At 39.5% G+C, this 26,101-nt stretch overlaps 2 protein-coding genes across 2 annotated transcripts in view; one reads left to right on the top strand and one right to left on the bottom strand.

Annotated features, from left to right (window-relative positions):
* Positions 1-26,101, top strand: part of TRPC5 (transient receptor potential cation channel subfamily C member 5) — a 158,164-nt gene that overhangs the window by 52,162 nt on the left and 79,901 nt on the right. The gene's annotated exons all lie outside the window — the stretch shown is intronic.
* TRPC5OS (TRPC5 opposite strand) lies at positions 1,470-26,101 on the bottom strand. Its single transcript, XM_033408836.2, has 3 exons — positions 21,500-26,101; positions 12,182-12,280; positions 1,470-7,063 (listed from the first exon to the last, which is right to left on the bottom strand). Exon 3 carries the CDS (start codon positions 6,750-6,752, stop codon positions 6,426-6,428), a length of 327 nt encoding a protein of 108 aa, XP_033264727.1. The 5' UTR covers positions 6,753-7,063; positions 12,182-12,280; positions 21,500-26,101; the 3' UTR covers positions 1,470-6,425.

Here is a 26,101-nt window from a genome sequence, read left to right as displayed (position 1 = left end):
ATGAAAACTAACTTTATCCTTCTATTATATCTATAGCAAATGAACTCAGCTTTGCTACGTTAGATAAAATTCCTCAGATTCCTTGAAGGCATATACTTTATGTGTGCTTACTCATCAAGAAACATATATTCACATCTTAAGTGAGTCACACTCCAGGGTCTGGTGGAACACATTCAATTTGAGGGTTGCATGTTACGAGCCCCTAAAAAGTTGGAGACACTTTCTTAAAGGTGTCTAGACTTTTCTAGATGGCCTTCAGGCCCTTAAGAAGGCTAGACAAGAATTATCTCCCAGGACCAGAATTATTCAAAGGAGAAACAACCTGTAGATGGGGATGGGACAACTAAGCAAAAACAGAAATTTTGTCTTCTTTTTCATACTTGATTACATGCTTGATTCCAGTTGGACCATGGGGGTCTATCTTCAAGAATAGATAGGTTTCTTCTCAGTGTCTATACTCAGAGCAGGAAAAAGCAGATACACCACTTCTCCACTTTCTAGTGTCATGTCTGCTGACACCCTGTTCAGTCTTCTTTCAAAGCTTGCTGTGATTCCAACAGGGCAGAAATTCCCAGTACAAAGCGAAATTTTCTCAACAGGTGGAGATATTATAAGGGAGGAACATTAGAGACTCCTTCATCAGGTGAAAGTACCCAAAGATAAGCCTGCTCACATCAAAAGTTGCAAACAGACAATATGTCTCTACGTCTCTTAAACCTTGAGCTAAAAAGCTTTATTCAAAAAAACAAAATATTTTTCTCTATAAAATGAGCTGCAACACAACTGATTTTCCAAAACTGGAAGTTAGGAGTTGCCAATATTAAAAATTTAGAAGATAATGGTTTCAAGAAAAGCCAATGTTTCCCCAAGTTTAAGTAAGAATAAAACTATTTAAAAATGATTAGTATTGCCAGAATTTATCATCTAGAGGCATGTGTATTTATGTGTTTTCAACAACAGATTTTGTTAATGGCATCTTTGATTAAAGGAATCTGAAACACTGAAGTTGTGTTTCCTACCTGTGACTCCCTAGTCTACTTTACATGAATACTTGTGTTAAATTTAAAAATACCTCTTGAGATGCTTTCAGCATTTTACTAGGGTCTTTAAGACGAAATTGTGACAAGGGGTAAAGTTTTCCTTACCTTGCTAAAATGCAGTTTCATTCTTCAGAGGTATAAATGGAGATCACCTTCAAAGACTCTTTATTACCCTGAAGAGATGTGACACTTGAGACCCATGTATGTTGTATCTGTCAATACAAATAGCTCCCAAATAACTTCAGGAACTAAAGGTTATTTTTTCTTTTTTTTTTAGGGTTTTTTGGTTGGTTGGTTGGTTGGTTTGTGAGCTAAGGATTACATAGTCAGAAGAAAAACAAGTTTTAAATGAGGGGTAGGGTCCTTGAAAAAAATAAGACGTATACCCTAGGTGAAATGGCTAAATACCACTAGTCTATTAAGATATGGCTGTCAATACAAGAACACAATAGTCAGCTTTGCTGTAAAAAATAAATCTAGTTGGATAATAGTGGGTTAATAATGTGCAGAGTTACATAACTTCCTCAGGAACAAAATCTTAGCCTTAAATGGAATATAATTCACTATTTCTTGAAAGGTGGCTTTTTCATTGTTGTTTTTTCCTCATTATTATTCCTAGAAGAACTGAGTAGGCTCCCAAGAAGAAGTTAACTTGGTGGGGAAAAAAAAGCTCAAAAGAATGAAACAAAAACTGATTCCAACTATAAGTTCGACATCGAGTAAAATAAGGAAGCTCTAATCTCTTAGAAAACAGGTATAAAACTATTGGATAATCCTTACACGTCACATAGATTTTCAGGTATTTTCATATAGACATTTTTCAGCTATTCCTAAAAAGTTCTGATTTCATGTATTCTTTCCCATTGTCAGATACATCAACCAAAGTCTTTGAAAACTATATCATTTTGTGTGTTCCTTATTACCATTGAAGGTAGGCAAAAAAGTTATAACTATCATTTAACAAACAGGAAAGAACTATATTTCAGAGATGTGTTAAGACTATCTATCTGACAAAGCCAGAAGAACTTCAGATTCCTGGTATAATACTTTCTCTGAGTATATTCCACCTTCTGTTGAGAGGAGTTCTTTTATGCTGGTTTGGTAGCCTCCAAATTCACCACCAGGTAATTTAAGATGACCCCAAGTTCTTTGATTTGTGAATGAAAGTTTATTAGTTAAAATTTGTTAAAACACGTAACAATAAAATGGTATGGACCAATAGCTAATAAGGACTATATTCAGTTATAATCTAATAACTAGCAGTAATCATCATACATAAGAATACAACTAAAAAATAATAAAAAATAAAAAAAGAATGCAACTTATGTAGTTACAACTTCCCACACATTTAGCCAAAGCACACAGGGATGAAGAATTAGATGCTTCCTAATTCACTGCAATCTACCAGCCTATCTCCCTTAGTTTTCACACCTTAAATTTGTCTTAGAATGGTGAGCCTATCCCCCTCTCTATCCCTCCATGCCATACAAGAATTGACTTTGGTGTTGTTCTCAGGAAGATCCAGAAAAGTTTGGATAAAGGACTGGAGGGGAGACACAGGATTCCAATCAGAGGTATCCAATCAGTGGACTGCCAAGTTAGTTAATCCATCTTCCTCTAACTGGGCTTTTAAGTGCATGACCTGTGTCAATTGCCAACCAATTATTTCTATCAATATTAACAACTTAGGGTTGTCTAATTTGCGTATGACAAAAACAAGGCTTGGTTCATAAATGCGATTAGGAACTAACTCTATACCATGGTTTTCCACCATAAACTGCATAACTGTTGACGACTTGTTACTTTTCTTCTCTCTCCTAAAAATACCTTCCCTACTAGCTCTTATTCCTAAGTATGTTCTTACTTCCTGCACTTATTTCTTATCACTATTAACTTTACTTTTAATTCTGTTCTGTAAGAGCAAACATACTTAATACAACAATCCATTGCTTGGAGCAAGGTAACAATCTTAACAATTCAAAAACATATAATCACACAATCAAAGCAAACATTGCAATATATTTTATCTAATCCCAAGGTGCCATTATAGTATAATCTTTCCAGGTGAACCCATCTAGCCAAGAGGCTAGATAGTTCCACATATTACACTGTTGTAGCACCTTCCCGTTTGACACCTAAGGACCATGTTGACTATTATGTGTTTTATAGGCTGGTTCAAGCTTTATCTTGTTTCAATGTCTGGAGTAGTCTCACAGATTTCTTTTGATGTATTTTGATGACTTGCTTGAGTAAGTATGGTTGATTGTGTTCTCTCATTACTACTAACAATTTTAACAGGCTCACTAATCTGTTGTGGAATTGTTATGAAGTCCATATTCTAGAGTTCTACTTGGAAGAATAGCTACCCTTCAGTATCCATCTTATTTGAGGTGTACCAGATCTTTCCATTTACAGTTAAATTGCTCATCAAATAGAATTCACAGCAGATTGATGTTCTCTCCTTGGATATGTTTCCTGATCTTGCACAAGTATTTATGCCTTGAGTTTCATTTTGACACAAAGTTATAGCCCAATTTCCTGAAGTCCAAATTTCTAGTGGAGAGTGTATATCTTCCCTGACTGTTTCTAAACCTTTAATTAAAGCATAGATTCTATCTTTTAACTTTTATCCAGGTACTCTGTTATTCTTCTTCTTGGTTGCTACATATATAGATTTCCTTATTTAACTCTAATCACTATTTTTCCTTATAAAACTGCTCCTATTGGAATGGTGGGATAAATGGTTACTTCTTGTTTTCCCACTGCTCTATTTAGGTTAATCGGCATAGTTCCTTTGCACTGCATCTATTATTTACCACTTTGGACATAGTGTACAGAGTGGCCTACCCTGGGCAAGTAAGGCCCAGTTTGTCCAGTTATTGCAGCAGTAAAGTCCCTCAATCTGCTGTCTAGTATGGCTTGTAATTATCCACAGTAGTTGCTTGTAATATAACTTTTATTTCTACTCTTTGTGTCTTTGTTCACCCCTCTAAGTCTCCTGGATCCTCACCTACTCTATCAATCTTCCCACGTAGCAGTGTACTGTGAAACTTTCTCATACTAATATTTTTCAGTAGCTCCATAAGTTCTTCTGATTTTCAAAATGGTCTCTAAAAATACAACAAACTAGTGAATATAAAAAAACAGAAGCAGACTCACAGATATAGAGTGGTTACCAGTGGGGAGATGGGAGAGGGAAGGGGCAAGATAGTGGTAGAAGAGTAAGAGGTATAAACCATTAGGTGTAAAATAAGCTACAAGGATATATTGTACAGCACAGGGAATATAGCCAATATTTTATAATATCTATAAATGGAGTATAACCTTTAAAAATTGGGAATCACTATATTGTATACCTGTAACATATAATATTGTACAGCAACTATATTTCAATTAAAGAGTCTGTGTAAAAAAAAAGTAAAAAAAGGAGTCTGTAGCTTTTCTTGATACAGCAATCTTTTTTTAACTTTTATTGAAGTATAGTTGCTTTACAATGTTGTGTTAGTTTCTGGTGTACAGCAAACTGATTCAGTAATACATATATATTCTTTTTCATTACAGGTCATTACAAGATACTGAATACACTTCTCTGTTCCCTGTGCTATACAGTAGGACCTTGTTGTTTATCCATCCTATATGTAATAGTTTACATATACTAATCCCAAACTCCTAGTCCTTCCCTCCCTCATCCCCCTCCCACCACATCTTCTTTATTCATTCATCTGTCGATGGACATTTAGGTTGCTTCCATGCCTTGGCTATTAGCTATCTCTTTCTTAAATTTGTTAAATAAACTTATCCTGAAATTCAGTGGCAAAACTGACTTATGTTTCTCCTGCTACTGCTCATCCAAATAAGACCTGGTTATACAGTCTATAATTTTCCCCATTTACCTTTAAAGGTAGCTAATAATCTGTGTATGCAGAGCTCACTTAGTATTAGATGCAGCATCTGTCATGTTGGTTAGCTCTGAATCCATCTGTATTAAAAGTCTTTTTAATCCCTTTGACTATAATATACTTTAGGACTCTATGTAAATTGGTATAATCTGGTTTCCCACGAATGTGGATTGACTTCTACATGTCATTTCTTCACAATTTTCATATATCACTTTGTCTAATGGTATACTTCTATGTCTTTACCTAGTTGTTGCCCATATTGTAAGATGCAAAGGCCATTCTCTAGGAAGAAGGACCGTAATGTCCACAGGCTTGTATGAAAGGTAGCTATTCTTCCAAATGGAAGTAAGGGTACCCTATGGCATGCAATTAGTATGATCAGTGAATTTCCTGAATGTGTATTTAGTCCCTCTCTGTTTTGATATGGGGGTCTTCCAACTATTGCATTTCCCCCCTCTGGTAGCTGTAGAATTACTGTGGGTATAACCAGTCCACATTTTGTTTAAAATCATTATTGCTCCCGTTTCTCAGTAGTAAAGATTTCTGTCAAGGTTGAAGCAGTTTCCCTTATAATAAGCCTATCAGCTATTCTTTATAAATGTAGTTATACCCAAGAAGGTGTACTTTATCTGCTTCTACTTGTGGACCATCATCTCTAAGCCTATGCCATAAGTGTTTGACTTTTCCATAGGCAAATAGTCCTTGTTAGGGCTTTGTCTAGCCCTTCTAGTACTAGTACTTCTCTCCGGTTGTTATTTGGTGTAACTTGCCATTTCCATTTGAGCAACAATGTTGCAGAGTAGTTGTGATATGGGTCAGCATTTGAGGGAACAGTCCTGTATTGGAACTTCCTGGCCTCAGCTTTTTCAAAGGTTTCTCCCAGGCAAAAGTTATCTGTAAAGCTTTCTGCAGTTTTATTATCTGGTAGATGGCTGATTTTTAGAATTATTTCCCCCAGTCTACTACAGCATCCTTTGGCTGACACATTCTGTCCGAAAGGCCTAGTAAGTAGTTCTATCTTTTCAAGTAAAAGTGCCCCAATATTGTCCTATTAATGTGACTGTATTCACTATACTGCCATCCTGGAGGATATTCCCCTTTTAGTTTCCACTCATTGTAGAATGGTGAAATTGGGTCCCAAGATGTGATAGAGTTCATCAGGTCTTCACTCTATTGTTAGGTAAGGAGTTTCTTTTCTTTGCTAGTGTTTGCTCCTATTATCAGGAATCCTAACAGGAGAACAAGTACAGGTAAAGAAAGAACCCTACTGCTAAAGTCAGAGCTTTTCGTATAAATAAATACAAAGAAGAAAAGAGACCAGCCTCTGCCAGAAGCCAATCAAATAGTGCTTGTTCTATAATAGATTAGTAATGAACCTGGGCAAAACTTGGAGAAAAACTGTTATTGCTAACATCCCGAAAAATTAGAATATATTTGACACAGAGAAATGATCAGTTTTCACATGCTGGTGGAGGCAAATGAGGTTTTATCTACTTAAGTCATTGTTAATACTAGAGAGTGCTTCTTCATATAATTCTGTGTCTAACATAGGTTGATCTGTATCAAAGGTTAAGTCTTCGTCTTCTCTTTGTGTAAGTATCGATTCTAAGTCTGGGAGATCAGCAAGGTCTGGTAGTGAAGCTTCCTCGGAAAGAGGTGCATCTGTTTCTATCTGTTCTGCTCTGTCATCTTGCTCTTCACAAGGAACTGGTTCTTGTGAAATCAACCGTAGAAGCTCTTCAGCTATTCTAACTAACTGGGCTACACAATCAACAAGTCCACCAACTAGTACAGGGGTTGACACAGACTCCATTCCTCTGTGCTTTCCTCAGTAGATAAAATATTACTAAAAGTTGTAGTAAATGGGCTCTTGGTGACAATGGATCCTATGGAGCTGGCAATGGTTCTGTGGTTGGTTTGGTTGAGAAATGAGGCTGTTAATATGATGATGATGATGATGATCAAGTACAGAATGAGGCCAGTGGTCCTACAGTACCTTTTGATAAATTTGGTGAACCTTCCACAAAATTTACATGTGGTTCTCTTGTTTGTGTTGGTAGTGAACTGCTATTATAATGACCATCAGACAGATTGCCACAGCCAAGAGAAAAGAGAAAAGCAGATCTAATAATAGAAAAGAGAAATATAAAGTTAGTATCCTTGAGCCTTTCTCCATCATACAGTTTCTGGCTATAGGATAACGTTGAAAATGTACCCCTAGCTATTGCTCCTCGTGTTTTTCTTTTTTTTTTTCTTTCTTTTTTTTTCTTTTTTCAGTACGCGGGCCTCTCACTGTTGTGGCCTCTCCTGTTGCGGAGCACAGGCTCCAGACGCGCAGGCTCAGCGGCCATGGCTCACAGGCCCAGCTGCTCCGCGGCATGTGGGATCCTCCGGGACCGGGGCACGAACCCGCATCCCCTGCATCGGCAGGTGGACTCTCAACCACTGCGCCACCAGGGAAGCCCTACTCCTCGTTTTTTGATGGCCTTATGAGGCTCTACTACTCATAGTCCCCTTTACACTTCTCATGGTCTTTACCTCTTATGGGATTTGAGAACAAAGTGAGCATAGGTAGTTTGTCTATCTTTCTTGAACATCTCTATTAAGGAGGATACATACACTCAGAGTCTTTCAATTAATCCTGTTTTATTAGTACCTTTGCCTCATTTCCATTTATATCTGGTGCTGCTAAGTTCTTTCTGTGTTTTTAATAATTCATTCATTAAAGTTTCCGATTGCCCCTGCAGTCTGGGGAATTTATGGTAAATGAAAGTCCCACATTCTCTGTCTTTTCCCAAATTTTATATAACTTCTGTTATAAAATTAGTTCTTTGGTCATTTCCTATCACTGCCAATATTCCATATCTAGCAGCTATTTCTCCTAAATTTGTCTAAAGCCATGGTCATACTATTCTCATCTGTATGTCTGTGTGCTCTACAAGCCCTATTCCTAAGTTTATACCTCTTTAAGGTAATATTCCTTGTTTAAAAATCTAGAGAATGGCCCAATATAATCTGCCTATCACATTTGTCTGGTTTACCATCCCCCATTCCCCTTAAAAATGAGTTTGTTGAGGCTTTAAGATTTTAGTAATTCAACATAGCTCATATTGCTTACTCATTTCTTTGATTCATAGTTTTTTTTGTCCACTCTTTCTCCTCTGCTTACCTAGAATATTCATGTCCACATGCCCTGAGCTTTCACATGCCCAATCTGCAACCTTAAATTGAACTGAAAAGGGACCTGAGTTGAGACTTGGAGTTCCCAAGACTGCAGTCTGTATTAGTTTTGGCGGGGGTCAAGATTGTCTCCTCTCTTATTCTAAATAGATTATTCTGTCTTTCCATTCTGATGAGCTCGTACATGTCCTACATGAATTGCTAAATTTCTTTCATTGATTTCTTTTCATATCTCCCTTCACCAGATTGTTTTTTCCTGCAGTAAATTTCTGTAATTTTCTGTAATTCTGTAATCCTGTAATTTTCTGTTTATTAGAATATATATCTCAAGTCCACAGCTGATTAGTGTAGCTATGTTCTTTTGGCCAGTTGTTTTCTTGGGCATATATACACATTAAATTTCTAGCTAGCAGTCCTGCAAATTGAGCTGGTTTCCTCTCTCCAGCCTCAGTCAAGTTTTTCCCAGTGGAGAGTACTAGGAAGCAACCATCCACCTCCCTCTTTTAGGATACTGCCAAATCTATCTTTGCCCTGTTTCCAGCAGTTCTGACCAGAGTGGGGCCCAGCAAGCCACAAGCTTCACCACAGCGACTTGTACTCCTTAGGCCTTTACTGGAGTAGAGCAAATCATCCGCCAGATGGTCTGTGATTTTCACATGGAGCTTGCTAGTTTCCACAGGGTATGGTTTGACCCACTCAGTTATATACTATCTTCACCTAGCATAAGTCCTATCAGAACCTCACTTTTTTTTTCGCCCAAAATCCTGACAGTAGACATGGGGTTTGCCCTGATGATAAGGGTCCTAACCATAATAACCAGAAGGCATGATTTTGGCTGGAGGCAACTTCCATCTGAAATATGGGAGAATCGGTACTAGATGCATGGCAGTTTATTAACTCACAGGATCTCTGTTTTTGATTAGAGAAAAAGCAATCTAGTGGAAGGAAATAATGGTAAAAAATCATGAGAGGAATTTGGCATTAATGTAGAGCATGAATCAGCTCATCAGAAGAAAGACACAGAAGTAAGGTGTGTGTTGAATAGTAGTAGAGAGCACCATCAAACTTTTCAAAGGAAGCAATAAACTACTACAGTGCCCACAGCCCAAGGGCACAAGAGGGTAATAGGAACATACTCACACAAAACCTATTTAACTTCTGGCTTCCCTTTCACCCAGTTTCTTTTCTCAGCTTCTCTACCTCCCTCTAGGACTCTGTTATTAATCTTCTTTGTCAATACACCTCCATTTATTCACCTATGTGTTTCATTCTATTCCATTCTCTCTGTATCTTCATCTTACACTACCCCTTCGCATCATCTTTTCTTCCATCTCTCCCTAAGCTGGCCAAAATTTAGAAACAAATTATAGTCCATTAATCAAATAGATGTATTTACAGAGTTTTACAAGACACAATCTAAATGTAAAAAGCGGAGAGGTAGAACACTTCATATGTTGCTATCTTATAAAGACAAATGTAGTTATCTATTATTTATGCAACCCTTGGTTTATTTTTTCTATCTCTTGGTCACCTTTGATGGGAAAAAAACATTCCTGACCTAGCCTTAACCCTGTTGACCACTGTGTTAGCTAATCCACAATTCCTATCTTCAAAGCATCTTGGAACCTAGGAGCTGGGGATGGGGCGAGGGCAGGGAGGGTGTTGAGAAATTAGCGAGTACTGCAGTGCTAGGAAATAGTAAGAGTATAGCATCAGCTTATTCCAGTTACGATAATTTCCAAAGCAACCAAACCCTGAACCTAAGTTGTTTGCTTAAAGGTGTATTTTGGATAGTTTGCACCTAGCCCCAACTCACCTTAAGGACCCTTTTATTAGCTGTTCCTTCTGCCTAGAATCCCTTTCCCCCAGAAAAAAAAAATGGCTTCTTGTCATTCTGGTCTCAGCTTAAATATCATCTCCTCAGATTTCAGACCCTCCAACCTGAAAAAGCCTCTTAATCATCCCTTTCTCGTTTTGCATACAGTGCATTTTTACATTATAGCACCTATGATCACCTCATATTTTCTTGTTTATTCATTTGTTTTTCTGTCACCCCACCCCACATATATATAGACTAAAATGAAGTTCCATGAGATTAGGAAGCGTGTCTGTTTTGTTTTCTGCGGTATATCCAAGGCATAGAAGAAAGGCTGCTGCATAGTAGGTAACTGGTAAGTATTGTTAAAGAAAGAAAGGAAGGGAAGAAGGGAGGGAGGAACAACTTTTAACTCTTTCATTCAGTAAATATTATCGTGTCAAATATTCATGCATAGGGCTTTTCCAAATATTCATGCATAGGGCAGTGGTTGAGAGTCTGCCTGCCGATGCAGGGGACATGGGTTCGTGTCCCGGTCCGGGAAGATCCCACATGCCTCGGAGCAGCTAGGCCCGTGAGCCATGGCTGCTGAGCCTGCGCGTCCAGAGCCTGTGCTCCGCAATGGGAGAGGCCACAACAGTGAGAGGCCCGCGTACCACACACACACACACAAAAAAAACAAAAACAAAATATTCATGGATAGCAGGGGGTACAAAGATAAAACAATTCATCAAAACACATGGTTAATAAAATGAGCAGGCAATGCACAGACAGAGAAAATACTCACAAAAAATATATCTGACAAAGAATATATCTGACAAAGAACTTGTAACCAGAATATATAAAGAGCTCCTACAACTCAATAATAAAAAGACAAACAAACCAATTAAAAATGGGCAAAAGAGTTGAACAAACATTTCACAAAGGAAGAAAAATAAATAGCTAATAAACACATGAAAACATATTCAATATCATTAGTCATCAGGGAAATGCAAATTAACATCACAATGAGATACCACAATACACTCACTAGACTGGTTAAAATTAAAGAATGACAACATCAAAGGTTGACAAAGAGGTAGAGGAACCAGAATTCTCACACATGCTTATGGGAGTATAAAATGATACAACCTCTTTGAAAACGTCTGGCAGTTTCTTATAAAACCAGGCAAGCACCTATCCAGTCCCGGCAATTCTACTCTGAGGCATTTACCCAAGAGAAATGAAAGCTCACAGAAAGATTTTTATAAGAATGGTTATAGCAGCTTCATGCATAATAGCCAAAAAAAGTGGAAAGAGCCCAGATGTCAATCAAAAGGAGAATGGATAAACAAACTGTGATATATTCATACAATATGATACTAATCAGCAATAAAAAGAAAGCCACTACTGATAGGGATAACAACATGGATGGATATCAAAAACATTGTACTTAATGAAAGAAGCCAGACACAAAAGAATATATATTGTACGATTCTATTCATATGCAATTCTAGAAAATGCAAAATGATCTACGGTGGAAAAATCCAAATAGCAATTGCATCTAGGGGAGTGGAAACTGACTGGAAGAGGCTAAGAGAACTTTCTGAGGTGATGGTTTATACAAGATTACGCATTTTTCAAAACTCACTGAATGGTACTCTTAATATTTGTGCATCCCGCTGTATGTAAATTTTACTCACCCCCAAAAGGTGACCAAGCATGATCCCCAGCCTCAAAAACTATATATCAGATGAGATGACATGGCCTAAGTATTCTAATAAATGTTCACATTTATTGAAGATCTATTACACTTCGGGTACTTTCTTTTTTAATATTAGAACACTTAATCTACTTGATAACCCTGTGACATTACAGATGAAAAAACTGAGGAACAGAGAAATTAAATAAATTGCCCACCGCCACATGGTAAGTGAAGACACAGAATTGGAAGTCAGCCCAGGTATGATTCCTAAAGTCCTGTGCCAGAGGGCACAAATTCAGGTGCCTACAGGAGGAAAATTTGCCTTATTCAGCCCAGAGCTGACATCGCATTCTAAGCAGGAATAGAACTCAAAATGTTAATCTCATTTCCCATCCCTGGAAACTGGCTGAATTCCAAGTTGACTGTGAGTCCCAAAGCAGAGGGATGGAGAGAGCCAGCTCAGTCCCCTCAGCAATCTCCATCATCTGTGACAGGAATGTTGTGTCCATTTTACCTGCCCTTCCCCTGACCTACTGAATTGGCCCACTCATAAACTACTCACCTGTGACAGAGCCAAGATGGATGAGAGGGTCAAGGTTATGCCTATCAAATGTTTACTGGACTTTCGCTTTCAAATGGGATGTGAATGCTCCTGTCACAACTAAAAAACAACAACAAAATGATCAACTACAAAATTAAAAGGTTTTAAAGATATCTGCGATCTGTGGAAACAAGGACAAGATGAACTAAAATTTCAGAGAGTGAAGAGTCTTTCGTAAGAATGCTGATAATCACAGACTTTTTTTCTTCACTGAGACATTTGCTAATTCTGGGCACAAGTTGAAGATGAGGTTTGGCACCAAGGCAGAGGGAGTCTACTGAGGAAAATGAGAAATCTGCATAAAGGTTGAGGCTAGCATAATGGATTGGAAATTTGAGAAGCCTGAAATGCAGGGCTAATTTTCCTCACCTGAAGTTAGCTGAGTTCTAGCCTAGCACATGCGTGGAAAAGTCTGAGTGAAGTCTCCCAAGCCTCGCGGTACTTTGGAGACAAATTCTCACTAGAGGGAGGGAGACTGCCACAAATACACTACTGGTCTCTCCCTCAAACAATTTTGAAGTTGAGAAGACATGGGGAGGCTAATGAATTAATAAGCTCAAAACCATCCCCAAAGGGCATTTTAGGCAAAGTGATTCTAAAATGTATAAGGATATATAAAGGGCTTAGTATAGCCAAAACATCTTAAGGAAGAACAAAATTGGAGGACATATACTACCAGATATCAAGGCTAGCTATGCAGCTACAGTTATACGACAGCATGGTACTGACACAAGAACAAACAAATAAATCAGTGGAACCATGACGCTTACCTCACACTGGATATAATAATAATAATAATAATAATGATAATAATTTGAAATGGACCATAGACCTAAACATGAAAGGTAAAACAGTAAATCTTCTAAATCAAACCATTGGCAAATATCTTCGTGACCTTCAGTAGTTAAAGATTTCTTATTCAACACAAAAGCATTAACTATGAAAAAAGATTGATAAATTGGATTTCATTAAAATTAAGAGCTTCAATTTATCAAAAGACACCTTAAGAGGGTGAAAAGGCCAACTACAGATTGGGAGAAAATATTCACAATACATATATTTAACAAAGGACTTGTATCTAATATATACATATATTTTAAACTCCTTCAAATCATTAAGAAAAAAAACAGTCCAATTTTTAAAAATAGAACAAAGAATCGAATAGCACTTCACAGATGAGAACTTTCAAGTGGCCTACAAACATATGAATAGAGTTTCATCATTATTGCTCATGAGGAAAATGCAAATTACACACAAAACCCCACCAGAATAGCTAAAATTGAAAAAACAGAAAAAAAAACTGACAATACCAAGCACTGAGAAGAACATGGAGCAACTGGAACTCTCATACATTATTGGTGAAAGTGTTAACTGGTACAACTTCCTTGGAACTGTTAGGCAGTATCTACTAAAACTAAACATACCTCTATTGAATGGCCTTGTCATTCTACTCCTAAGTATATAAAATAAAAGATTACAAATGTCCACAAAAATACACGTACGAGAATGTTGAAAGAAACCAGATGCCTAAAAGTACATACCATATAATTCCATTTATATGAAATTTAAGATCAGGCAAATGTATCTGTAGAACAAAGGTGAATGTAGTAGTTACCTCTTGTGGGGGGCGGGTGGTTATTGACTGGGAAGAAATGTGAGGAAGCCTTCTGGGGTGCTGGAAATATTCTGTCAATATAATTACGTATGTTTTTTTTTAAAGCATTCAGCTGTACCCTCAAAATTGATGTATTTCACCTTATGTATGCTATAGCTCAAAAAATTGTTCTTTTTTTAATTTGGGGTTTCCTTCCTATAAAACCAGTAAGGACAGCAAGACAGTGATGAGAGTCTTGTCAGGGTTCAGCAAGCTGGTCATCACAGAATGGAAATGGAATGAAGTCTAAAGGTACAGAGAAGGGTCCTTGGCCTACTTCATGGCAGAGCTAAGTAAAGCAAGAGACCCTTGTAGCTGGATGCAGTTGTAAATTGACAGAAGATGAGATAAGCCACATCTTATAAGTAGCTCAGAAAGACGGCTGGGGCAGAGGCCATGCTGTCTATCTGATAACTAGAATCTTTAACCCCGTAGACTTTTATTAATCTCACTCTTATAACATTTTTGTCAGCACAACTAATCAAAAGCCACCAGTTTTCTTTTAGCAGACAGTCCTACCCTGCTATTTTGTGATGCTCGTAGCTGGCAAACTGGCAATAAGTGTCTAACAGTAGGGTGGAAAAGGAGCAAAGGAATCCAAATCCTCTGGGTCTATGTTTATAGTTGATAAGTTTCTCCACATCAGGCAAGGTAAATTAGTTCATATCCAACGGGAAGAGAGGCAGTTATATGGGAGAGATTAAAATGTGCCTTTGGTGAGTATAGGTGCCAGCTTCCTATTTACAAACAGTAAATTTTTTAACAATACCCCATTTCTAATGCTGCAGTACCATTTGGATACATGCATTCAACACAGGTTTTTTTTTAAAACACCCCCAACAATACTGTAAAGTAATTATACTACAATAAAGATATTAAATAAATAAATAAAAACACCCCCCAGACGCTACTTCTCATTGCCCTCCCCACCCCTGAGGAAACATCAAGAGGGCCTTGTTCCCAAAGGGCAAATTTTATAATTTTGACATAGCAGGAGCTCTCTGAGGGGCTACAATGAACAAAGCAACAGGATCCACCCTTTAAACTCTTTTTTTTTAAAGAAAAATAAAAGCTACCATCCTTTACGTTAAAAAAAAATTTTTTAAACTGTGTGCAATAAGGCATTTGCCTGTTATAGGATCTGACATTTAAAATCCCCATGAACCATATTTAATTTATCAAGAAAGAAAGGAAAGAATTGTGTGGCTGAAGAGCTAAACATGGCCCCTTCTTGAAAATATATGAAAAATTCAAAACAGAAACTGAAAAAATGGAGGGTAGGAAATGTCCTTATGGTCAATTTAGACCAGATTCTACTGAATTACTTTCTTTCTCCTCCAAAGTTGTTCACTGCTGCAGAGAGAATCACAGATTCTTGCTTACCCTTCAGAAAAACAACTTCGTCACTGGAGAAAAACAGCCACTTTTGAAAATATATCTCTTGGTTATTTTCCTAGACAGACAAATAGTTTCCTCAGTCTTCAAACATGAGGACAGCAACCCCATCTTGACTTGGTGGGACTCTGCACCGGCTTGTCCCTGAATCTCGGCTATTATGAGAAACCCACAGGCTCCCAGAGAGCCTGAAAAGAGCTGTAATGCTTCCAGAAAGATTCTTGGCTTTTAAATATTACCAGTGCAGAAGGTGAGGTCTAATATAAGGGAAATAAAAACAAAACTTCGAGGTAAAAGGAAAAGGGATTTTATTCCCGAGTCTTCCCTCAGCTTTCTGAGAGGGAAAAAGAAAATTGTTTTTGCTTGTTTGTATATTTTCTTTGGGAGACACGGTAAAATGATGCTAGTGGTTGTAATAGTAGGATCTGTGTCAAACAGATCTATATTTGAATTATAAATTTTTCACTTACTAACTAGACGTTTGCTAAACTACTCTGCCTCAGTTTCCTCATCTGTAAAATGAAGATAATAAAAGTTGTGAGAATTACGTGAGTTAACACATGCAACGAGTTTAGAATGGTGCCTGGTATATAATAAGTTCTTCATAAATGCTAGCTAATATAATTGTTCTGGAGAAAATTCTGGGATCTAGGAGACAGTGTGTGGTGCATCCTGGGTACTGACTAGTGATCCCTGGAAGGTGGAGGGGGCAGTCAGGGTGAGACAACTGCAGGCATTACAGAAACTGGAAGGAAGTACCAGAGATATGTCATCTCATGGTTAGAACCAACATGACTATACACTTGGATAAAGATGTGAGGGAGCAAGACTGTCTTGTGGCTCTAATTCACACATAACCCTTTCGGAAGACGTAAGACCAATCACGTAGGGACTCCTTGAGGATTAGTGGGTCTTCCTGGCCTACTTCACTCTCCCCTTTGAAGCCCTTGCTCACTCTGGCTCTGAGCTCTGGCAGGTGAAAACTGACTACACTTCAGGCTGCCCATTGGTTATTCCTCCCACACATTGCAAGCTGCATGGAGAAGGCCCTCCACTTGGTATTATGGCAATGAATCTTTCAAAGCATTAACTAGCTATTCCTTGGAAACATCCCCCGTTGACCCTTGAACAACACGGGGGTTAATCCACCTATAACTTACAGGGGGCCCTCCACATCCGTGGTTCCTCCACATATGGCGATTCAACCAACCACAGCCCATGTAGTTCTGTAGTGTTTATAATACTATTGAAAAAATCTGGGCTTCCCTGGTGGCGCAGTGGTTGAGAGTCCGCCTGCCGATGCAGGGGACACGGGTTTGTGACCCGGTCTGGGAAGATCCCACATGCTGCGGAGCGGCTGGGCCCGTGAGCCATGGCCGCTGAGCCTGCGCGTCAGGAGCCTGTGCTCCACAACGGGAGAGGCCACAGCAGTGAGAGGCCCGCGTACCGCAAAAAAAAAAAAAAAAAAAAAAAAAAATCCGCATATAAGTGAACTGTTCAAGGATCAACCGTACCTGGAAAGTAATTGGCAAGATAATGAAGGCCATGACCTCGTGTCTAGAAAGGCTTCACCTGAACCAGCCCAGATTCTCAGCTCTTCCTATGTGAATCATTTGGGTAAGAAAGGAAGCATCATACAAATACCATTGTATACTTTGTATCCCTTACCATCCTAGCCCAGATTTAGTACTGAGCTTCAAGAATACCTCTCAGAAATTTGACAAGAGCAAGACAAAGCACCAGTAGTGGCCTCCTCTCGGTTTCTGTGGCAAATGCCAGCTTGCCAGGAGAGACCCAGTTCATTTATTTTACCACCTGGAAAGAAGATCAGAAGTCATACATTTCTTCCTTCTGCCTGCAAATGCACTTACTGCTTATCCACCAAAAGAAAACTGCTTCTGTTTTTAATGGTCTCAAAATAAGATTCCATAACCTCCCTTGGTAGCTCATTCCAGTGTTTCATAGCTTCCTCCTTCTGCTAATTATATCCTCAAGTACCCTCACATACATTAACTTATTTAATCCCATAACAATCCCGCACAGCAAGGATTATCCCTATTTTACAGCTGAGGAAGTGAAGAACCAAAGAGGGTAAGAGATGTGCCAAGATTACATATCTGGTTAGTAGCAGAGCAAGAGTAAGAAGCTGATTCTTCAGCCTCTCAGCCCTCTGTGCTCTCCCTTACACTGTGGTCTGCCTAGTGATGCTCTGGGGAGTTCCAAATCACCAGCAGAATATGAAGCAGTGTTAAGATGTCAACAAGAACACAATACAGCTGTGGTGGGTGGCTTACCAAGTGGATTGTAGGCCACAGGCCCCCTTGAGGATAACCATTTCATTGTCCTCATCCCTCAATACTATTGTTCTCAGAGTGTACCTACAGTTAGAACGTTCTAGTAAAAAGAAAAGATACCAAAAACCTAAACGAACATTCAAATCACCTTAAGACCATATGCTGACCTATGAAAATTAAAAATAAGACAAGAGTACTTGGTCTCCTGTTTTCAAACTTCTCCATTTTTGACCTCTGAGATAAACATAATCAGAATAAATTGGAGGAAGTGAGGTAGAAAAAAATCTTTCCTAATATCCCAAAAAGAAAAATGCTTTGCCCTTGGGCATGAATTTATTGTTTCCTCTCCCTCTGAAGACTTCATTCTTTTACCTCTCAAGGTTCATAAAGAGGCCAACAGTTAGCATTTTAAGCATGGGTAAAGAGCGAACCCCATCCCCTATATGCTTAACACTCAGAAAAGCACACCAGGTTGAGGGCTTCCCTGGTGGCTCAGTGGTTGAGAGTCCGCCTGCTGATGTAGGGAACACGGGTTCGTGCCCCAGTCTGGGAAGATCCCACATGCCGCAGAGCGGCTGGGTCCGTGAGCCGTGGCTGCTGAGCCTGTGCGTCTGGAGCCTGTGCTCCGCAATGGGAGAGGCCACAGCAGTGAGAGGCCCGCCATACCGCCAAAAAAAAAAAAAAAAAAAATAGAAAAGCACACCAGGGCCACAGCCCTGTCCTCTGGCGAGAGCCCTCCCAATAGCAGACCAGCATGCTGCTCAAGCAAAGGACTGGATGGAGTTGTCCTGATAGGATTCCTTACAGGGTTTCCTTTTTAGTATTACCTGGAGGCAAGGGATTCTCAAGGCAGTTTTGCTCAACAAGAACAAAATCTCTAATCTCTTGTGACTGATATTACCAGGCTAAATATTTCTGCTCTAAAACATACGGTTTGTTTTTGTGGGTTTGTGGGGTTTTTTTTGGGTTTTTTTTGGCCGTACGCGGGCCTCTCACTGTTGTGGCCTCTCTCGTTGCAGAGCACAGGCTCTGGAGGCGCAGGCCCAGCGGCCATGGCTCACGGGCCCAGAAGCTCTGCGGCATGTGGGATCTTCCCGGAACCGGGCACGAACCCGTGTCCCCTGCATCGGCAGGCAGACTCTCAACCACTGTGCCACCAGGGAAGCCCAAACATACATTTAATTAAATATAATGGCCACTCCACCTAACTACCCTTGTCAAAGTTGCCAGTGACTTCCACACTACTAAATTCAGTGGTTAATTCCCAGTTCTCATCTTGCTTGTCCTATAGGCAGCATCTGACATGACCACTCTCCAAGTCCTCTTCTTTTTGGTCTATAGTCGCTTCCTTGATGATTTCATACAGGCTGTAAATAACACCTATCTACCAATGAATCCCAAATTTATTTAGCTAGCTCAGACCCTTCTCCAGAATCTCATACTTGTGTATCTAAGTGCCTTCACAATGATTTCTGTTATCTAAAACTCAATATTTCCAAAACTGGGTCCTTGGTCTTCCCTCCAAAACCTACTCCACCTATAGCCTTCTCCATCTGAAGTAGATAGCAACTCTGTCCTTCTAACTACTCAGGCTATACGAGCTTGAGTTTATCTTTTGACTCTTTTCTTTTTCCCACAATCCACACCCAATCCACCAGGATACCCTGTTGGCTTTGCCTTCAGAATATATCCAAAATCTAACAACCTGTCATTGTGAGCCACCATCATCCACCTGTCACTTTGATTATTTCAACAGCCTCCTAACAGGATTCTCTTTGCCTCACTCCAGTCTCTTCTCAATACAACAGCCAGAGTGATCCCTTTAGACTGTGAGTCAGATCATGTCACTCCTCCTGTACTGTCTCTGCATTTCCTTCAGAGTAAAACCTAGATCCTTATAACGGCCTACATGGTACCCCGTGATATAATCTGCAACTTCATCTTCTACTTCTCTTTCCCTCCGTCCATTCCAGCCACCCTGGCCTCTGTCATTCCCCAAACTCACCAGGCACATTTCCTCTTTAGGTGCTTTGCACTGGCAATTCCTTCTGCCCGGAATGTTCTTTACTCAGATATCTGGATGGCTAAATCCCTCACCTACTTCAAACCCTTTCTTACATCTCACCTTTTCAATGAGAGCTACACTTAGCACAGTTTCAAAAATTGAACCTCCCCCTCCCAACCTGGCACTCCTAGGCTTCCTTATTCTGCTCTACTTTTTCAATTTTCTTGGAACTTATCACCTTATGTACATATTATATGGTTTACTTGTTTTTTATGATTATTATTTATTTTATGTCTCCCCTCTCTAGAAGGTAAGCTCCATGAAAGCAGTGATCTTTATTTTGTTCAAGTGTAAGAAGAGTGTCTGGCATGTAGTAGGTACTCAATAAATATTTGTTGAACGAATAACAGGACTAATAACTCCTTACATTTTTTATAGTGTTTTATACTTTAGTGTTTTCACATTGTATCTCATCTGATCTTCACAATTACCACATAACATGGGTAGGGCAACCCAGAGTTTATCATCTCCATTCTACATTTAGGAAAATTAACATCTAGAAAGGCAAAAAGATCTACCCAAAATCACACAGCTGGAATGTGGTAGAACCTGGAACCTAGTTCTGTGCATTCTTCCCAGAGCTGCCAACATTCTACTGCAAAGCCCGCAGTCCTTGAGGAAAGGCCTTCCAGATTTTTTGTTAGGACAGAGACACGCCTTGCTTCTGCCATTAACCCAGTGCCTTGAAGCTGAATGTGTTGCACCTGCTCATGGGAATACAAACACGTGAAGTTATCTAAAGACCTGAGTTTATGTGGGGAATAGCCATGTGAATGTCAGAGAAAATGATTCCATTTCCAAATGGTGCTCTCTCCAAGAAAGAAAGCAACATTTGACTATACCAGCTGCTCAGTGGAATAAATCATTTGTTTCTTCCTAACCAGCTCTGCCTTCCTCTTGCATTCCACACTAAACCAAATAGTTCTCCAAAGCAACTTAACCGCACAAAGGGGGAAATTACAGTCTAAGATGGCATCTGCCACGGAAGGTGCATCCTGGTGGCCGCTTCCACTGCGCCACCATCTAAGCCGCTGACTGCCCATGGCGAAAGCTCTCCCCCGCTGCCGTTGCCGCGCAAGAAGAGTGCAGACTGTCCCTTTAAATGTACCACTGAAGAGGAAGCTGGTGTTTACTTGGCAGGAGAGAAACAGGATACTTCATGCTTGGCATACTGCTACCATTGGCATCCAATCCAGAAGCTGCTACATTCTGCAGGGGTGGCAACTATTTTGTCCTCAGGATAACATAGTGGAAGATACAGCTATATTTACATACAGGCTTTTTAACAGAGATGCCTGTCACCCCTGGTAAGCTCACAGGAGGCAACAGAAATGGCACAGCCAGGAAAAGGCAAGCCAAGTCCTCAGTGCCTTCTGGCAGGTGAATACACGGTACCAGCGAGGGAGGCCTGGTCTCTTTCCCTGGTCCCCAGAATGTCATTATGACAGGGATGTATGTATCCCATAACCCTTCCAAGAATTACTAAGTAGATCAAGTTTGTCTTCAGTGCCCTTTTCCTTTGATCACAGCAAATCAAGAGGTTGAGGCTTGACCCTACTACCAAGTCGGCTTTGCTTCCAGGCTCAACAAACAACCCCTAATGAAACAGCAACCATCAATATAGAAACCTCAGACGGAAAACAGAAGCATCCGCTCAAGCATAGTTTACCAAATGCTTGATGGACTTCAGATAATAAATGGACACAAGCATCACTGAAACATGAAAACATACAACCTCAGCCACACAGGCATGTGCTGAAGTATTTGACACTGGGGAAGTAGGAAGGATGAAGAAAAGAGGTTATTTTTAAGGGGAAAAATATGAGATTTGGAGGCAGAGTAACTGGGTTCAAGTTTTAAAGTTTTCTTACCTTGGGCAGGTCGCTTAAGCTCACTGTGACTCACTGTGACTCACTTTCCTGATCTGAAAATAGGATGATGATAATTTCTTAAGCAAGTATTACTTTTCTGATTTAGACAATGTTTAATTATGGGGAGATGCCTGTTTAGTTTAAAAAAATAGGAGCATGGCTTGTGAATTCAAACATAGATATAAACTCTATCCCTGATACTTATTCACTATATGCCATTGAGGAAGGCACTTATTCTCTCTAAACCTGAGTTTATTCGTCTATATAATGGGGATGATGATGACACCTATCTCAAATGGATGCTGCAATAATCAAATACTGTTGAAATAATGCTTTATAAACTATAAACTCCAAGGCAAAGAAAAGTTTTCTTTAAAAAGTCTTGACTAGAGTGACCAACCAATCTGGTTTGCCAGGGACCAAAGGATTTTCCAGGGCCTAGCACTTTCAGCACTAAATATGGAAAATCTTGGGCAAATTGGAAAGAGTTGGTTACCCTAAGTCTCGATTAGCCCTTAACAAAGTCAAGGGCCTGAATAGGCCTTAACTGGGAAGACTAGGCCTTAACTAGACTTAGGCCCTGGCTTAGCCTCAGCTATACTCTGACTAGGCATTAACTAGGCTTACCCCTGGTTAAGCTGTAATTACACTCTAACTAGGACATAACTAAGTTTAGCCCCTTATGGGACTTAACTGGGCTAAATAGGCTTTAAAAAGGCTCAGGCCCTTGCTACACCTTAAATGAGACTCTGATTATGCCTCCTCTAGACTTAGGTCCCAGCTAGGCCTTAAATAGTCTCTGAATAGATGTAAACTAGGCTTAGTCCCTGAGTAGGCTAAATAGGCTGTGACTAGGACTTAACTAAGCTTATGCCTGATTAGACCTTAACTGGACTGGCTAAACTTTAACTAGGATGAATAAGCCTTAAGTAAGCTTAGGCCTTGGCTATAGCTTGACAAGACTCTGGCTAAAACTTAACTCGGCTCTGACTAGGCTCTAACATGCTTAGGCCCTGGATTCTACCCCTGACTAGTTTCTGACGAAAATTTAAGTAGATTTAGGCCCTAACTGGGCTCTGACTACACGTAAACTAGGTTTGGGCCATGGCTAGTCCTTAACATACTCTGAGGCGATCTTCACCATGTTGGTTACCTTAACTGGGTTTAGGGCCTGGCTGTATTTTAAAAAGACTCTGGCTAAGCCTTAACTCAGCTCTGACTAGGCTTTAAAATGCTTAGGCTCTGGATTCTACCTCAGCTGTTTCTGACTAAAACTTAGGTGGATTTAGGCCCTAACGGCTCTGACTAAACATAAGCTAGGCTTAGGCCATGGCTAGTCCTAAACATATTCTGAACAGATTTTAACCATGCTGGCTAAGTTTTAAATGGGTTTAGGCCCTGGCTATAACTTGACAAAACTCTGGCTAAAACTTAACTTGGATCTGACTATGTTCTAATAAGCATAGGCCCTGATTTGTACCCCAGTAAGTTTCTAAAACTTAACTATATTTAGGCCCTACCTTGCTTCTAAAAAACTAGGCTTTAAAATACTTAGGCCCTAATTTGCACCTCAGTTAGTTTCTGACTAAAACTTTACATTTAGGCTCTACCTGGCTTCTGAATAACTAGGCTTTAAAATGCTTAGGCCCTGGATTCTACCTCAGCCAGTTTCTGACTAAAACTGAAGTGGATTTAGCCCCTACCTGGCTTCTGAATAACTAGGTTTTTTTTCCTTGCTTTTTATTTTTATAATTAATTACTTTTAATTGACATTTATTATGCATTTATTTCCCAATTATACTTTCTTGGAGTCTTTTATTTATTTTTTTACATCTTTATTGGAGTATAATTGCTTTACAATGGTGTATTAGTTTCTGTTTTATAACAAAGTGAATCAGTTATACATATACATGTTTAATGTATCATTTAAAGCTTGTGTTTCCTTATTTATTTTCATTTTGGATGATCTGTCCATTGGTGAAAGTACGGTGTTAAAGTCCCCTACTGTGAATGTGTTACTGTCGATTTCCCCTTTTATGGCTGTTAGTATTTGCCTTATGTATTGAGGTGCCCCTATGTGGGGTCCATAAATATTTACAATTGTTATATCTTCTTCTTGGATCGATCCCTTGATCATTATGTAGTTTCCTTCTTTGTCTCTTCTAATAGTCTTTAAAGCCTATTTTGTCTGATATGAGAGTTGCTACTCCAGCTTTCTTTTGGTTTCCATTTGCATGAAATATCTTTTTCCATCCCCTTACTTTCAGTCTGTATGTGTCTCTAGGTCTGAAGTGGGTCTCTTGTAGACAGCAAATATATGGGTCTTGTTTTTGTATCCATTCAGCCAATCTGTGTCTTTTGGTGGGAGCATTTAATCCATTTACATTTAAGGTAATTATCGATATGTATGTTCCTATTCCCATTTTCTTAATTGTTTTGGGTTTGTTATTGTAGGTCTTTTCCTTCTCCTTGTGTTTCTCGCCTAGAGAAGTTCCTTTAGCAGTTGTTGTAAAGCTGGTTTGGTGGTGCTGAACTCTCACAGCTTTTGCTTGTCTGTAAAGGTTTTAATTTCTCCATCAAATCTGAATGAGATCCTTGCTGGGTAGAGTAATCTTGGTTGCACATTGTTTTCCTTCATCACTTTCAATATGTCCTGCCAGTCCCTTCTGGCTTGCAGAGTTTCTGCTGAAAGATCAGCTGTTAACCTTATGGGGATTCCCTTGTGTGTTATTTGTTGTTTTTCCCTTGCTGCTTTTAATATGTTTTCTTTGTATTTAATTTTTGACAGTTTGATTAATATGTGTCTTGGCGTGTTTCTCCTTGGATTTATCCTGTATGGGACTCTCTGTGCTTCCTGGACTTGATTAACTATTTCCTTTCCCATATTAGGGAAGTTTTCAACTATAATCTCTTCAAATATTTTCTCAGTCCCTTTCTTTTTCTCTTCTTCTTCTGGAACCCCCATAATTCGAATGTTGGGGCATTTAATGTTGTCCCAGAGGTCTCTGAGACTGTCCTCAGTTCTTTTCATTCTTTTTTCTTTATTCTGCTCTGCAGTAGTTATTTCCACTATTTTATCTTCCAGGTCACTTATCCGTTCTTCTGCCTCAGTTATTCTGCTACTGATCCCATCTAGAGTATTTTTCATTTCATTTATTGTGTTGTTCTTCATTGTTTGTTTCATCTTTAGTTCTTCTAGGTCCTTGTTAAATGTTTCTTGCATTTTGTCCATTCTATTTCCAAGATTTTGGATCACCTTTACTATCATTATTCTGAATTCTTTTTCAGGTAGACTGCCTATTTCCTCTTCATTTGTTAGGTCTGATGGGTTTTTATCTTGCTCCTTCATCTGCTGTGTGTTTTTCTGTCTTCTCATTTTGCTTATCTTACTGCGTTTGGGGTCTCCTTTTTGCAGGCTGCAGGTTCGTAGTTCCTGTTGTTTTTGGTGTCTGTCCCCAGTGGCTAATGTTGGTTCAGTGGGTTGTGTAGGCTTTCTGGTGGAGGGGACTAGTGCCTGTGTCCTGGTGGCTGAGGCTGGATCTTGTCTTTCTGGTGGGCAGGTCCACGTCTGGTGGTGTGTTTTGGGGTGTCTGTGTACTTATGATTTTAGGCAGCCTCTCTGCTAATGGGTGGGGTTGTGTTCCTGTCTTGCTAGTTGTTTGGCATAGGATGTCCAGCACTGTAGCTTGCTGGTCGTTGAGTGAAGCTGGGTGCTGGTGTTGAGATGGAGATCTCTGGGAGATTTCTGCCATTTGATATTATGTGGAGCTGGGAGGTCTCTTGTGGACCAGTGTCCTGAAGTTATCTCTCCCACCTCAGAGGCACAGCACTGACTCCTGACTGCAGCACCAAGAGCCTTTCATCCACATGGCTCAGAATAAAAGGGAGATAAAGTAGAAAGAAAGCATTAGTAGAAGTAGAAAGAAAGAAAGAAAGAAAGAAAGAAAGAAAGAAAGAAGAAAGAAAGAAAGAAAGAAGAAAGAAAGAGAGAGAGAGAGAAAGAAAAAGAAAGAAAGAAAGAAAGAAAGAAAGGAGGGAGGGAGGGAGGGAGGGAGGAAGGAAGGAAGGAAGGAAGGAGGGAATGAAGAAAAAAGAAAGAAAGAAAGAAGATAAAGTAAAATAAACTAAGATAAAATATAATAAAGTTATTAAAATAAAAAATAATTATTAAGAAAAAAACAGACGGATAGAACCCTAGGACAAATGGTGGAAGCAAAGCTATACAGACAAAATCTCACACAGAAGCATACACATACACACTCACAAAAAGAGGAAAAGGGGAAAAAATCATAAATCTTGCTCTCAAAGTCCACCTCCTCAATTTGGGATGATTCGTTGTCTATTCATGTATTCCACAGATGCAGGGTACATCAAGTTGACTGTGGAGCTTTAATCCGCTGCTTCTGAGGCTGCTGGGAGAGATTTCCCTTTCTCTTCTTTGTTTTCACAGCTCCCAGGGGCTCAGCTTTGGATTTGGCCCCGCCTCTGCGTGTAGGTCGCCGGAGGGCATCTGTTGTTCGCTCGGACAGGACGGGGTTAAAGGAGCAGCTGCTTCTGGGACTCTGGCTCACTCAGGCGGGGGGGGGGGGGGCACGGAGTGCG

Source organism: Orcinus orca, chromosome X (assembly GCF_937001465.1).
Source record: "Orcinus orca chromosome X, mOrcOrc1.1, whole genome shotgun sequence".
Lineage (NCBI taxonomy): Eukaryota > Metazoa > Chordata > Mammalia > Artiodactyla > Delphinidae > Orcinus > Orcinus orca.
This window is presented reverse-complemented; position numbering and strand designations above follow the sequence as displayed.